The sequence below is a fragment of the Podarcis erhardii genome (assembly GCF_964252035.2).
Source record: "Podarcis erhardii genome assembly, chromosome: 6".
NCBI classification, from domain to species: domain Eukaryota; kingdom Metazoa; phylum Chordata; class Lepidosauria; order Squamata; family Lacertidae; genus Podarcis; species Podarcis erhardii.
This window is the reverse complement of record NC_138510.1, coordinates 27854945-27868733: the sequence shown is the minus strand read 5'-3', so window position 1 is coordinate 27868733 and position 13789 is coordinate 27854945. Positions and strand designations below refer to the sequence as shown.

Below are 13789 nucleotides of genomic sequence, written 5' to 3'. Positions count from 1 at the left end.
CTGCCCCAAAGACTTGGGCTTGTATCCAACAGAGTGTTAAGTAACAGTCCCATCAGTGCAAGGATTTATAATTCTGGAACAGGCCTCTCCCCTCTTCTCCCCACTTGTACGTGTCCTGTGTCCTCCCCAGATCTGCTCAGGGGGATTGCGGGGGGGGGGGGGGTGACCCATAAGAGATTTAAGAGGAATGAGGGGAGGAGAGGGGAGACAGGTTCCATCGTGCAAGCATAAATCCTGGCTCAAAAAGAGTGCTATGCCTTAAAAGGCAGTTGAAGTAGGACAATTGCATTCTTCCACACTGGGTTTGAGGTTTTGTGGGGAACAGGCTTCTCCATTTTATGCTCCTGAAAGCTCTTGCTTTCAGATGAAGGGTGCAACTTCTCTCTGTGTGTGGTTGTGTGGTTGTGTACAGGAGGAGTTGCAGAATCATTAGGAAGAACAGACCCCATGGTTTCAGGTAGGCAGTGATATAGGCAGACCATGCAAGAGCAAAGCAGGGCTTCCAGACTGTAATTTAGACCAATGATCGCTGTGCTGACTGGGGCTGATGTAGTCCAGAACACCTGAACATCACTAGGTGGGCAAAGGCTTCCTTAGTAGCATGTTTGAGAACATCTGGGGCATGAGAACTGAGGAAATCTCTCTTCACTTATTGTTATTTCTCTGGGAACTAGACTGTGGAAAGGAAGAGATTGCCTCTCTGGAGTGGGCCACATAGTAAAACTGTCAGTAAGAAAAAGGAGGAAACTGTTGATTTCATAATAATTTTTTTAATTACTCAGAAAATGAAAATGAAAAATGTTTAGCCTCTGTAGAGTCTCCTTCAGTTATTCTTCCATTAATTTGAGGTACATTCTGTTGCCCAAACATTAGGTTAGATGATGTCAGCTGTTCAGTGAGCATTCATTCTGATTTGTTTGTGGGAAGTTTTGATGATGTTGGGTCAAGCAAATGCTATCCCACACTTTTCAGTGCATTTCCCCACCCCTTTTCCTATTGCATAAGTCCAGTTTTGGGCAGGAAGCAGGTTTGTTGCACAAGAGCTCCAAATCAGCTTTAACTGCACAAACTTGAATTTTCTGCTTTGTGACTGAATCCTACCTGAAATTCGTGACAGTCTGGAAGCAACACCTGATAACAAAGTAAGCTGATGATGGAGAACTGCATGGTGTTCTGTACATCCTTCCCTGATGCTGACCCCTATTGCTCATTGCATGTTCAAAAAAAGCAAACATGAGGGCAATAGATAATCATGACGACTGCAAGGAAGATCGTTGCATTGAGGTTAGGGATGAAGGTGAAATTCAATTTAGCTTGCATTTAAAGGGGAACCTACCTAATCCATACTTTCTGAAACAATACACCAACTTAAACACAGCCGTCCATTGAAATTCTCTGAATTTTGCAACGCAGTTCTCCAGCCAAGTCATTTGTATGAAAATGCATATATTAGTGGAAATAGCATGCAGAAATCCATTATATAAGGGGAAATTACGTTGCAAAAATGCATATACTAGGCAAAATTTCTTTCAGAGATGTGGGTGTTTTTTTTAAAGACATGCACTCTGAAATGCTGCTGAATTTTCACAATGACTTGTTTTGTTTTTAAATTGCAAACTGAGGTGGAAATGAGGAGAATGGAACTTTAAGAGCAGACAAATAAGAAACTTGAGAGAAAGTGACATTGACACATCTACCCATCCTTAACAGCGGCGGGTACAGGAGGCAGCATCCAGTATCTCCAAACTGCAAGGAACCCAAATATATTAATCCATGTACGGCAATTCATTTTTAGTGCTAACAGCTCATGCATTTCGATTCAGGGGCCCGTGAGAGTCCATGTGTTACCCTTTGTGTAGAAGTATGCACCAGTGGCCTATGTGCATGGTTTAAGCCGTGGGCCTTGTTTCGATGTGACTGATTTGGACCTCCAGGCTAAGCATCTGACCCTGATTGCAAAGTAAGTTGATGGTGCAGATGATGCATGAGGTTCCCCTACCCTGCTGCTGACCTGTGTTGCTTATTGCACGCCACCATTTGATCTCCCCGCCTTTCATGTACAAAAAGAGAGAGTAAACATGATGATAATAGATAACAGTGCTGGCAGCAGCCAAGGGCACTGAAAGGAGGCATTCTCCAAACCACTGGACCCAGCCCAAATTTATTCATCCATTCTCAGCAACACACATCTAGGGGTGTTGTCCAGTCAAAATATATTCAATGCTGGTAAATGATACATAGATAGAGCATGGCGCCCATAGGGTTCTCACCCCTAATGCTAATGTGGTACAATGGCTAGAGCATTGGACTAGGGCCTGGGAAACCAGGGTTCAAATCCTTACTTAGAAGCTCTCTGGGTGACCTTGAGCCAGTCACTGCCTCTCAATCTAGCCTACCTCACAGGGTTGTTGTGGGAATGAAATGAGGAACCTTGAGCTCCTCAAAGGAAAAGGTGGGATCTAAAAACAATAAAATAAAAATGTGCAAGCAGGCCTTAGATCAGTTATGCGACCCCCGAGCAAACAACTACCTGACATTCAGAAGACATCTTAAGGCAGCCCTGTTCAGGGAAGTTTTTAACGTGTGATATTTTACTGTATTTTTGGTTTCTATGGAAGCCGCCCAGAGTGGCTGGGGAGGCCCAGCCAGATGGGCGGGGTATAAATAATAAATTATTATTATTATTATTATTTTGAGGGTGGGCCAAATTATATTAGGCATACAAAGCTGTAATTTTGGCCTTTTGTCTCTGGAGTTCCATCAGCATTGAAACAATCTTGGCTGCTTAATATTTAATTTCTGCGTTTAATTATTAAGCAGCCTAGTTCTTCTTTTGACTTGAAGTTGATCTCAAGAGAGAAGAAGGCATGGCAAATGGGGACTCCCACAGTTGCTGCCACGTCTCATGCGCTGTGGTTTATCAGCACAGAGGACAAAATGTGCAGGTAGGATAATTTACAGCTTGCGCCTGTTGATTAAGCATTTTACTACCCTGAGAACTGTCTTGATACCAGAATAACAAATGGGAGCAGTCTGGGCAGAGAGCGTGCCAAACCTAGTCTCTGTCTCCATCGACTGCCCCGACTCCATCCTTGTAATTATTTTAGAAATATAATGTAGTGTGTGTGTGCTCTACTTATGGTTCTTTATCTCTGAACTGAACTGGGAACAGATGGCGCTTCAAATAGATGACTGTCCTTGGTAAAGCAGGGCTTAATAGGCTTGTTCACAAGTTCCACTGAATGCAGGTACAAGCTGTCTCTGCACGTGTCCAAGTGTTTATGAAATAATGTGCATTTGCTGATTTGCACAGCTCAGCTATTGTGTATGTGGGTTGTACACTTGTTGAACACCTCAATAGCCATGCTGGGTCCCTATGCCTGTAGCATAAAATCATAGGATTGTAGAGTTGTAAAGTACCCTAAGGGTCATCTAGTCCAACCCCCAGCAATGCTGGAACCATAGCTAAAGAATCCCTGGCATATGGCCACCCAACCTCTATTTGAAAATCTCCAGTGAAAGAGAGTCCACCACCTTCTAAGGCAGTCCATTCCACTGCCAAACAGCATGCTAAATAGAGAAACAAAAACTGACCCAAGTCACCTTTCAGATTCATGGCTGAGTTAGGACTTGAACACGTCTTTCTCCCACCACCACTGCCTCAAGCCTGTTGTTACTCACCATTCATAAACTTTTATTGCGCTAACAATAGCCATGGCATTGGTGTCCCTCTGCCAAAGGAAGGAAAAGAAAGAAAAATCACCGTGCTACACCATACCGGCTCCCTTTGGTTGACACATGTTTGTCCTCCTGTTCCCTCCTGCCCCTCTTTCCTCCTCCATTCTGCCATTTCGGGGGGGGGGGGAGGTAGGCTGGTGAAACAGTGACCCATTTCTGTTGAGCTTCCTACAGCCTCCTAGTTGCTAGGATTCCTGGAAACAATGTTGGACTAGAAGGATCAACCATAGTCTAATTCAGCAAGACACATCTTGTGTTCTTACACAAGAGCGAATGCTTAAGGTCACTTAGCACATTTAGTTACGCCTCAGCTGCTAAGGGATCCTGAAGGCGCACCCTTACTTTGCACATTTAAGACATATCAGTGGACCACAGGGATTCTTAGTAAAAGGAGAAGAAGAAAACAGTGCATACAAGGCTGGCATTTGTCCAAACATAAGACGGCAATTAGCTGAAGATTTCTGATGCTTCGGTTCCCACAGCAGCAGCAGCTCTTAGCTGTGAATTGCCCACAGTACTGTACACTCGGACAAAACGAGACCACAACAAGATTTCAAGGTTGAACATCCAAGGCATGCATAAATACTGTTCTTGCTATGCTTGTCAACCAATCCTTTAAAAGCAGGAATAGGGAACAGATGTTGCTGCACCACAACTACCATCATTCTTGACCGTTGGTCCTGCTGGCTGAGGCTGATGGGAACTGGAGTCCAGACAGACCTGGAGGGCCACAGGTTTCCCATTCTCTGTTAATCAATTCATTCATTGTTTCAAGGCCAAATGCTATGGGTGGCAAAGAAGAGCAGCACCAGTTCTGTTTATGCTTAGCCGCTTGTATGTATCCTTCTGGAATAAATCCAGGGAATGGTGACTTCATGTGACGCACAACAGCAACCACATGTGATAAGCAGAAGCTCTGCTATTGGATATGCTCCTTTGCTTAGTCAGAGTTAATAACACAGCACAATAATACAGTAACACTTTACTTGAGTACAGGACTTTGCTCCTGACATGCGAGCACCTCCAAGCGTGGAAAACTTTCCACAGTGCACCATATGACTGCAGTTCTTAAACTATTGCAAAAAGAAAATAAATTGGTTTTGGTATATAATATCATAGCTACTTGAGACCTATGCTGGCAGAAGATGGGGTAGATTCCATGTAATGTTTTGGTTAAGTTTGTACCTTTTAAAAGCTTCCTTTTTGGACTACATACACTCAGGGTTCAGGACCCTTCACAAAACTTATGTTCAAGCATTGGTGGTTGGGGGGATGGATTAATGCGTTGGGTCTAATGTTGTGCAAGCAAAGTCCCCCAATCTTCTGGAACAGATTCTGAGGGTGCATAGGGAAGTTGCCGGGGAGAAGAGAGCAAGCAGACATCCACTGCACAAGCAGAACAGTAGTGTTGGACACAACCAAGTATCACTATGAACCTCTCTAGGACTTTGGCTTATCTGAAATGCATTTGTCTCTCCCATCTCTCTTTGGATTTCAAACGACTTCACCATCCCAGGCAGCACTAGCAGAGAGGCACTGTGGGTCAAGAGAAATTCTGAATAGCTCATGCTCCAATTGGGTTGCATTTCTTGTGTATTATATTGACCTGTACCATTTTTCTGTTTTTTTATTTAAAAAAATTAGTTGTCTCAAAGGATGCTTTATAGATTCCCCAATGAGCTGTCAAAGACATTTTCAGCCGTCTTCTTGGAACAGCTGTTCCCAAAAGCTTGAGAGACCAACAGGAAACTAGCCTAAGGGTCAACAGCATCTTGGGAATTATTCCAAGCCATGGTGCATCCAGACCAGCACTCTTGTCACATTTCATTTGATTTCATTTTACTTTGTGTTCCTTGCTGCCCTGGTTCTGATCTTTCAGCATTTAAAATACTGCTGAATTTGTATGGTAGTGCCTAAGTAAGTTAGGTGGGTGGAGTGCCAAAAATTTTGGGTCCATCACCACTGCTGCCCTGCCAAAGGGGGAGAAGCACCTACTGAGGTCATAATGGTGCTGTGTTCTGAGACTTTGAGATCTCTTTCAGAAAAAAAATTAAGAGAAGAACTGAGCAGCCCAACCTCTCCCCCCTTCTTCTTGGCTGGGGAGGCCTTGGATTCAGTAGTGTCCCTCTGCCACAGGGGCTGTGAATCCTGTTCTGCTGCCGAAGGTGAAATGGGAATAATCACGAATGCCTAGAGTTCCCTGTGAAGAGGAATGGATTCTTAAGTGAATCTGGAAACTGTAGCTATGCAAGGGGAATAGGAGTTTCCTAACAACTCTTAGCACCCTTAACAAACTACAGAGAGCCAGTGTGGTGTAGTGGTTAAGAGCAGTGGACTCGTAATCTGGTGAACCGGGTTCGCGCCTCCGCTCCTCCACATGCAGCTGCTGGGAGACCTTGGGCTAGTCACACTTCTCTGAAGTCTCTCAGCCCCACTTACCTCACAGAGTGTTTGTTGTGGGGGAGGAAGGGAAAGGAGAATGTTAACCGCTTTGAGACTCCTTAGGGTAGTGATAAAGCAGGATATCAAATCCAACCCCCCCCTCCTCCTCCTCCTTCTTCCTCCTCCTTCTTCCTCCTCCTCCTCCTCTTCTTCTTCTTCTTCTTCTTCTTCTTCTTCTTCTTCTTCTTCTACAGCACCCATAATTCTTTGTGGGAAAGCTATGACTATTTAAAATGGTATCATACCACTTTAAATGTATGGTGTGAATGTGGCCTTAGCATGATAATGAGTTTCCACCTGTGTTCAGGCTCAATTGCTGGCGTCCAGCCAATGCATAATCACGTCTTGCTTTTTACTTCCTACCTGTAGGAGAGCTGACCTTAACGTTTGCAGGAGAAGGACATAAGATCAGAGACCTTCAAATTACCTCTCTGTATTCCTTGCTGCCTAGACTGCTTGGATAAGGTCAATTGGACAAGAAAGCTGACCCAGAATTTCTCAAAAAACAAAACAAAACAGCATATACATTTCCAGGCTGACTTGATGCACCCACCTGGGATAGAGACCGTCTTTGAAACACTGGGAAAGGCAAAAGGTAAAGTCCAGCTTATTGCACACCTGTCAAAAAAGACGAAGGAGCTGATCTCTAATGTCAGGTAAACTCTTGGACTCTAAGACTTACAGCATGTACTCTTAATAGAACTAGCATGGATTGCTTGCCTTTTAACATCCTTTAAATAACATTGCCCTGGCCCAGTATGGTTTCAAAGTGGTAAAAAAATATATAGATTCCTTCCCACCAATTCCAGCTCATTTTTATGGGTGAAATGGAGCCACAATAAACATTTAGGGGTTTGAGTGGTAATTATCATTGCATGCAAATTGTGTTGTTTGTGTGTGGCATCTGCAAGGTTGCCAACTGACTAAAAGAAATCCAGTCTGGCCAGCTCTTTTGCCTTTAGCAGCATTAAGGAAATCAGTAGGAGAAGGTTTTTATGGCATGGAGATGGGCATTATCACCTGCTGATGTTTTCAGATTGTGCTGCTGTTAAAAATGTTAGCAGCCCTAAACCAGCCTCTCTGCCACACCCCTTTTCATTTGAAAAATATCTGTCTACTCTGTGCGTTTTTAGGGCTTGTTTGGTTTTTTTGCAGTCTATTTTAATACCCTCATTGCACCTGTTACGTTTTTATCTCAGCTTAATTGTATTTTTATTGCTGGATTCTCTTGAATGTTTTTTTTTTAATTGCTTGGGTAACTCTCTGTAACTCTAGTGAATGCTAGTTACAGATAGGTAGCCGTGTTGGTCTGCCATAGTCAAAACAAAACAAATTCCTTCCAGTAGCACCTTAAAGATTACTAAGTCAGTTCTTGGTATGAGCTTTCGTGTGCATGCACACTTCTTCAGATACACTGAAACAGAAGTTTCCAGACCCTTCTATATAGTGAGAAGGTGGGGAGGGGTATTACTCAGAAGGGTGGTGGGAATGGGTGATTGGCAGATAGCTGTGATGAGCCTGTTGACGACTCTTAACGACTGCAATAGGTCTTACAGGAAAAAGCAAGGGGTGAAAAGGTGAAAAATGGCTTTGTCATGTATAATGAGATAAGAATCCAAGGTCTTTGTTCAGACCAGGTTTCTCCATGGTTTTAAAGAAGGGTCTGGAAACCCTTATATAGAAGGGTCTGGAAACTTCTGTTTCAGTGTATCTGAAGAAGTGTGCATGCACACGAAAGCTCATACCAAGAACTGACTTAGTTGGTCTTTAAGGTGCTACTGGAAGGAATTTGTTTTGTTTTGTCTAGTGAATGCTGTCATCATAGTAGTGTTAGTTGTTCTGGTATAATAGTTAGGAACTGAGTATTGTATTCATCTGTGGTTGTTGGCTTTGACGATTCATGTAACAAATTTAATTGTTTTATTGTGTCTGATGCAAGGCCACTCTGAGTGCAGTAATTTCAGATAACAGGTTAATAATAATAATAATTTATTTGTACCCCACCCATCTGGCTGGGTTTCCCCAACCACTCTGGGTGGCTCCGAACAGATTAAGAACAGAATAAAACATCAGACATTAAAAACTTCCCTAAACAGGGCTGCCTTCAGATATCTTCTAAAAGTCAGATAGTTGTTTATTTCCTTGACATCTGATGAGAGGGTGTTCCACAGGGCGGATGCCACTACCAAGAAGGCCCTCTGCCTGGTTCCCTAATCTCACATCTCGCAGGGAGGGAACCACCAGAAGGCCCTTGGGGCTGGACCTCAGTGTCCACTCTTGACTTGAGTGGGAGGGGGTGACTGGTGCTATAATGTGTAATACCTCTTTAAGTGGCAAGCAGCTCTTAAAATATATGAAAGGAGGCACATAAGGTAGGTCCAGACAAGCAATTTTCCTCATATTCATGCAGAGAGGGAGCAATTTGCACAGCATCCCTCACTCTGTAACTTTCTCAGTTTGTTACACAAAAATATTGCATAATTGACCTAGTTTGAGGTGTCCCATCTTCCTGCTACTTAGTGGTGGAGCCTTGTTTCCCACCCCCATGAATTTCTTGCATTGTATAGGAGTGCCCATTTCCCCAAATACCTTACTAATTTTGTCTATTATCAGAAGAAGTCACAAATCAGTTCCTACTCTACCACTTCTGACACAGCTCAGCTTTGTCATTATTATAATGTGTGTGGGTTCATAGGTAGCCTTTCAGATATTTGGGACCTAAGTTGTTTAGGGCTTCAACTCCTAATGTGAGTACCTTGAATTGGGCCCAGAAGCAAGCTGGCAACCAGTGCAGTTGCTTTTTAACTGGTTTTATGTACCACTCACACATGGAGGAAGCCAATGATTTCACAATGGTGGGAATACTTATTTTATTATTATTATTTTTTTTATTAAATTTGTATACTGCCCTTCATCTGAAGATCACAGGGTGGTTCATAACATAAAAATACAAAATGAGAAGACAAAATATGTAATAAAAACAAGAACAGAAACAAATTTTAAAAACCCATCCCTTCCTCTAACATACCACACCCATCAACTGCCCCAGAAAAATTGGGACACCCCATTTTCCCCACAAGAGCACAGCGACCATTTTGGAAAAGTGCTTTTTCCAGGTCCACAATCTCATGCAGGTCACATGACTTGTGCAGGATTTCAAACCCGGGAGAAGGTGTCCTGGATTTGGGCATTGTCATGTTAGATGGTTTGGCATACACCTCTGCCTCAACACAGCACCATCACAACAGCATCACCCCCCCCCCCCAATTACCTATTTGCATACAAATCCCCTTTAAAAGAAAAGACACTGTGATTTATTTATTTTACCTTGCATATATTAAAATTTTAATGTGCAACCGTGCAGTAGCAGTTACACATACCCAGTTTAGCGCCTACTAAACGGAAGAGGAAATGCAACAAGCACTGTGTGTATTTTGCACATAACAGAAAACACTTTCTTTTGTGGAAATCTTGAAATTTAGCCGCCTTCCATTATTATTTAGAGGCCCTTCATAATCCGAATAAGCCGTAGCTTACTTAGCTTGTGTGCAAATCTGGCAATGAGAAAATCCTTTTCTGCCCTCTCCCAGTAGTTTCAAGGAGCATGTATTGGATTTATATCCCATACTGTGCAGAACATGGACACAACTGTGCTGAACAGTGTGGTGGGACTAGAGAGGATGTGAGTGCCGAGTTCTACACCTGGGGCTACAGGAAGCAGTTGTTAATCAGGTTCTGCCACTCACCCCACCCCAGGCCATGACCTTGAGCTGTGCAGAACAACACAGGCTGCAAGTTTCTCTGAGCATGCTGAGGCCCAGGCAGAATTCCAGTGAGGCAAAATGGAAATTAATATTTGCATTGATTTTACTTCATCAAAGCGAATATTCAACATATCTCACACCCTTGTGGCTAAGGAGAAAAGCTTGAAAGAAAAACTTCCAGAGGATAAAACACATCAAAGTGGAGTGAAATAATCCCCTTGTTTACTATTTCATAGAACTGCAGTGTTGGGAAAGCACCTGAGGGTCATCAAGTCCAGTCCCTTGCAATGCAGGAATCTCAACTGGTGGCTTTAGAAAAGCTGCTTTGGGTAGCATGACAGAGAATGGCTTGTAGGTTACTTGAATGCAGCTAGCAACTTGCTTGTTTTCTTTACTCACCCAGGATGTCCACTCACCTGACAGAAGCTGTGACAGGTTGACAGGTGTGTGCTTATTTCTCTGTTCCTTACTCTTACATTTAATTTACAATTTGGCAATGTTGCCATCTGCACAGATTTAATTCCATTTATTTCCATAATTCAGACAGGAGGGTCCACAGGACTGTGATGTAGGATGCATTGAGATGTGGGAGATATTACATGCAAGATTTACACGCAAGCTAAGTAAGCTTGCTTAATTCTGTGGTGAGGATAAGTAGTGCTTATGAACTACTTCAAGTGGCAAAGGAACCTCGACAAGTGGAACAAGGCATGGCACTGAAATTGTGATAGGAAATATGCCACTGCTGGATTTCTAACTGTATCCCAGTTTGCTCAAGATAAGGCGAATAGTGAGTCAAATGTTGGAGTGTAGAAACAGACGGTTCATGATTTTCTGCAGGGGTGTAGAACTGTCTTTAGCCCCACTTTGTGCATTTGCCAGTGTGGTTTAAATTTGAACCATATCTGCAAAGGGACAACTTCAAAGGTGCTCACTGTCAGCTCTGTCAGAAAACCCTGCTCCTCAAAAACCAATCTAGGGCATACGTTAAGCTTCCAATTGTTTCTTTACAGCTGACTGTACCTGCCCCAGATCTCATATTCTATATGACATCAGGGGTTGAGCAGGTTGGTGTGGTTGCAGAGTTAAGAGTTGGCCGTGATGTGGCTTATAGGTAGAAGAGGTTGCAGGCTGGTAACGATAGCAAGCTGCAGAGAGGATCAAAGCACAATGGTTAACTTCTGTTGAATCTAGGACTGTGGCTATAGGAGAAACAAGACCCTGGGGTTTCAGGCGCTTACCAGCGTGGTGTAGTGGTTAAGAGCGGTGGACTCATAATTTGGTGAACCGGGTTCGCGTCCCTGCTCCTCCACAAGCAGCTGCTGGGTGACCTTGGGCTAGTCACACTTCTCTGAAGTCTCTCAGCCCCACTCACCTCACAGAGTGTTTGTTGTGGGGGAGGAAGGGAAAGGAGAATGTTAGCCGCTTTGAGACTCCTTAGGGTAGTGATAAAGCGGGATATCAAATCCAAACTCTTCTTCTTACCTAGGGTCTGTGTTTTCTTTTGGAAATGAGGCACAGTGATATATGATATATAGTTTATTTACACTTATATACAACCTGAGCCTACGATGGAGGTGTTCACAGCAACAACAATCCAAGAAGGTCTTTCTTTTCCCATAGCTGCAGCCATGGATTCAAAACATCAGCCATTGTGCTCTGACCCTTTTTTCAGCTTGCTGCCTTTACCAGAGTGTAACCTTTTCCCTCCAGGTCATATCACAGCGAACTCTAAAACTCTCTTTCCAACTCTGCTTTGTCTTCAACACTACATCTGAGCCAAGGTCTCACCTGCTTGCCATCTGGCTCTCCTAACAGCTCATTACCTTTGTCTTCCTAATGTCCCATCACCAACTGTCTTGGCTTCTATTTTAAATTTTGGCTTGATTAAATTCTAACCAACTACTGGACCCAGGAATTTAGGGTGTCTGGCACCCACAAACACATTACATTGTGCTGTAGTAGATTTTAACTATTAAGTGCTTTGGGAGCCCATGGCTAGGAAAAAAGTGTGATAATTCTAGTACTGGTTTGCCTTGGTCTGCTTGTCTTCTCGTTTTGTATTTTTCTGTTGTGAACCACTCATCTTTGGATGAAGGGTGATATACAAATTTAATAATAATTCTTTCCAACAGAGAGCCTTCTCAGTAGTGGAGCCCACCCTGTGGAATGCCTTCCCATCAGATGTCAAGGAAATAAACAACTATCTGACTTTTAGAAGACATCTGAAGGCATCCCTGTTTAGGGAAGTTTTTAATGTTTAATGTTTTATCATGTTTTTAATATTCTGTTGGGAGCCGCCCATAGTGGCTGCGGAAACCCAGCCAGATGGGCAGGGTATAAAAAATATAAATAAAAATATAGGGACCAAGCAGTTCTGACTCACTTAAGCTGCAGGCTTGTACAGTATTAGTTTATGCGAAGACAAAGTCCAGGGTGAAATTGGGCTACATATGTGCCTAGAAGTTATGAAGGTGACCTTGGTGTAAAAAAAGAAAAGAAAATCTGCTGTGAATCCTCCTACTGAAAACTGGGCAACAGCACTAGCAAGATCATTGGTTGTGTGCATCTAGGTGCCAGTGGGCAACCCCTTAATATTTAAAAATGCCTTTCCAAGAACATGAGCTTTGGACATAATCGTTAACTCTGACTTTTAAATATATTAATGCCCACACTTTTGAGACCCTTTTGCATCTGCTGTAACAGACTAGGCACGGCTCTCCCTCTGGAGTAGCAGTAGAAAATAGCTCAGTGCTTGTCATCTTGAAGTGAAAGTTAGTGCTTCTTGGGTAAGCTGCAGATGAGATCTGTGTTTGAAGTTTACAATCTAGGTTAGATGATGCAGTAAGGCGGATGATAATCGGGCAAGAGAGGGGTGGGGGTTCGGGGAAGCTTGCAGAATGAGACTTTGAGGCTGCCTTTTTCTTGTAAGGTAGGAATTGTATTGCAAACTGATTCTTTTTTCAATTGATTTATTATAAGCTTGGAATCAATGGGCTGCTTTTAAGCGTGGTTTGAGAAAACACTAGCTGTTAAAATGGGATCTGTGTATGTTGATAGACAAAAATTAAGCTGTATCTTGATCCTTGGGGGGATTTCTTCCCTTTTTTTAGTCAATGAAAAGGGCAGCACAATGGCATGGGCGTTTGAACTGCAAAGTGATGCTTATTGGGACCAATGTTTCCAACTTTAGGTATACACTGATAGGATCTGAACTGTAACTGCTTGGGAAATTGCTGTTGGGGTCATCATGTTGGTTAGTAAGGAAATGTCAAGAAGGTGTTTGGCAGCAAAGGAAAGATACATTCCATGCTAGGGATGAGTAAGGAGGGGAATGAAAATTAAACAGCCAGTATTGTAATGTCTGCAGAAAAATATCTGGTGGCTGCATTTGGCTGTAGAATTGAAAAAGACAAACAACATCAAGAGGTGGGAGCACTTTCCATATGATGAAAAGGTAATATGTTGGGGCACTTTAGCTGACTTACAGGAAGGCTCAGGGATTTGGGGGTAGAAAAAATTCCCCAAATGGAATCTACCCCCCCCCCAGTGTTTATTTAATATGATTCTATGAAGTTTGTGTTTCATTAATTTATTAACAATTTTATTGTTGTGGGGGAGGAAGGGAAAGGATAATGTTAGCCGCTTTGAGACTCCTTTGGATAGTGATAAAGCGGAATATCAAATCTAAAGTCTTCTTCTCTTCTTAGGAACAATGAACAGATGCCATTTGCAAATGCAATACAGTGGTACCTCTGGTTAAGAACTTAATTCGTTCTGGAGGTCCGTTCTTAACCTGAAACTGTTCTTAACCTGAAGCACCACTTTAGCTAATTGGGCCTCCT

General features: G+C 42.9%; 1 protein-coding gene across 8 annotated transcripts in view; it reads left to right on the top strand.

The window, feature by feature from the left end:
* The window catches only part of SGK2 (serum/glucocorticoid regulated kinase 2), a 40298-nt gene that overhangs the window by 382 nt on the left and 26127 nt on the right, over positions 1 to 13789 (top strand). For 2 of the 8 annotated variants that reach the window (XM_081867948.1, XM_081867952.1), the window contains exon 2: positions 6632 to 6775. The exons of 1 other annotated variant lie outside the window; for it this stretch is intronic. In XM_081867948.1, the coding sequence (XP_081724074.1) occupies positions 6724 to 6775 (52 nt within the window). In that variant the 5' untranslated portion in view covers positions 6632 to 6723. Of the gene's footprint in view, positions 1 to 2927; positions 2946 to 6549; positions 6837 to 10347; positions 10388 to 13106; positions 13138 to 13789 lie in introns of those variants that run through there. 5 more of the 8 variants (XM_081867956.1, XM_081867951.1, XM_081867950.1 and 2 more) reach the window with 5 other exon arrangements.